The 2129-nt window shown below is 47.2% G+C and overlaps 1 protein-coding gene across 1 annotated transcript in view; it reads right to left on the minus strand.

Moving 5' to 3' along the window:
* Nucleotides 1-2129, minus strand: part of LOC310784470 (spermatid perinuclear RNA-binding protein-like) — a gene marked incomplete at its 3' end in the record, with an annotated part of 141010 nt that overhangs the window by 60124 nt on the left and 78757 nt on the right. Inside the window, exon 8 of the mRNA XM_083645463.1 lies at nucleotides 1761-1858. Coding sequence (XP_083501589.1) covers nucleotides 1761-1858 — 98 coding nt within the window. The remainder of the gene's footprint in view (nucleotides 1-1760; nucleotides 1859-2129) is intronic.

Below are 2129 nucleotides of genomic sequence, written 5' to 3' on the forward strand. Positions count from 1 at the left end.
AAGATTAGTGTTAGGGTTTTCTCATCTAATGACCACCAGACCCAAACCGCTCGAACCCAGTTCTCAGATTGGAAGGTGCGCACCTTATCCATTTAGCCATAGGACCAAGCTCACCAACAGCTGCACTTTTTTCACACCCTAAGCCTAATCGTAACTAGAGGTCGACCGATTAATCGGCCGGCCGATTAATTGGGGCCGATTATTGGGCATTTTTAATTAATCGGCATCGGCCTGCAAAAAAAAAAAAAAAAAAAAAAAAAAAAAAAAATTGGCAGGCCAGGCCAGGCCAGGCCACCGGGCATTTGCCCGACGTGCCCGATTATGCAGTCCGCCACTGAATGTGAGTCTTCTCATGCACCCATGAGCCTACTGTAAACGTTACGTTTCCTCAGTCACCCACCATCTTCTGCAAACACACTTCTCCCATCAAATGACAGCAAATCTAAACAGTTACATTATTATTATTATTATTATTGTTAACACATTGAGTGCCAGCCCTTTTTTCAATGCTCTAGGTAGCTTGTGCCAGGCCGTTTTTTGAGGATTCTGGCTCATTTTAGAAGAGCCGAGGATTCTTTTCTGCTTGGAGTTTGTGAACACGAAGTTCACAAAAGTACTAATAGAATGTGTGCTTTCTCTGTCTAAAAGAGTTAGTTTGTAGAGTTAGTAGTTATGTAGATATTAGCCGTTGAGTACAGCATGGTTTCAGCTGTCTGAGAGTGAAAGTTGAGATAATCGCAGTTTTGTGAAATTCAATCAAACAGGCAGAACAGTCACTTTAACCATTTATTTTTGGCATCAGTGAGAGATCAGACATCCAAACAATGTTTCCGAACGCCCTCTCCTTCAACTCCTCCCTCCGTGGGCGTGTCTAGTGGCTTTCAGCCTGCGTTTGTCAGAAGCGAGTGCTCGCTGCAGCCTCGCTCCCTGGCAGGCAGCGAGTATGAGCAGCCTCCCTCCCTGGCAAGCGAGTGTATGAGAATGAGGCTCCGTTCGTTTCTGGGTTTTCGGAATGCGTGCGATTCTGGCCTTTCTGCGGGCGTTTCAAAGTGTGTTTTACCTATAATATATTATGCAAATTTGCAATCCCCCGTGTGCTGCTGCTGGCGCGGGCCGAGAGCGGCGAGTCTGGTGACTGATGACTGTAAAATCGGCAAGCCATTTCCTTGTGAATGGAGGAAGCACCCGCCTGAGGCTGCTGCTTTTGGTTGACTTTCTCTCTGTCGGGAGGGCACCGTCTCACTCTAAATGGACTGTTACTATTATATACCGTGTATAGCTTGTGTGTGTGTGTGTGTGTGTGTGTGTGTGTGTGTGTGTGTGTGTGTGTGTGTGTGTGTGTGTGTGTGTGTGTGAAATCGAAAGCATTTTCGCCCAGCTATTTCCTTGAAAATTAAATGGCTTTCTCCCGCGGACGGACCCGCGGCTGTTTTTTGCTCGGATTCCTCTCTGTCGGGAGGGCACTGTCCCCACTTAGCTGGTCGGTAAAATAGATTATACACATTCTCTTCCTCCAATTCTGCTATAAGAGACGTAAAAGGGGTTGATCGATGTCCCACCGTCAAAAAAAAAAAAATGTTTATGTAAGCCGAGATATCTCGTCCATGGCACTCAACGTGTTAACAGGATTTCACATACGTGAGACATATTGTGATATATCGATATAGAAAAGAAAAAGAAAAAAATAAACATCCTTATGTCTTAGTATTGTGATATTGATTTTAACCACATCGCCCCTACTGACCAGCAGAGTGACTAACCTGTGCACTGTGTGTGATGGCGTCGGCCTGCTGGGCGCTCAGGCTGGACAGCGTGTCACTCAGTTCCCTCTCACATGGGTCATCAAGTCCCGGGCCGCCTACACACACACACACACACCACAACACACACACACACACACACACACACACACACACACACACACGCACGCGCACGCACACGCGCACACACACACACACACGTGCACGCACACACACGCGCACACGCGCACACACACACACACACACACACACACACACACGCACGCACGCACACACACACACACACACACACACACACACACACGCACGCACAACGCGCACACACACACGCTATCTTTATGATGTTTTAATAATGTTAGTAGACACACG

This window comes from Poromitra crassiceps (genome assembly GCF_964638095.1).
Source record: "Poromitra crassiceps genome assembly, chromosome: 10".
NCBI classification, from domain to species: Eukaryota; Metazoa; Chordata; class Actinopteri; order Beryciformes; family Melamphaidae; genus Poromitra; species Poromitra crassiceps.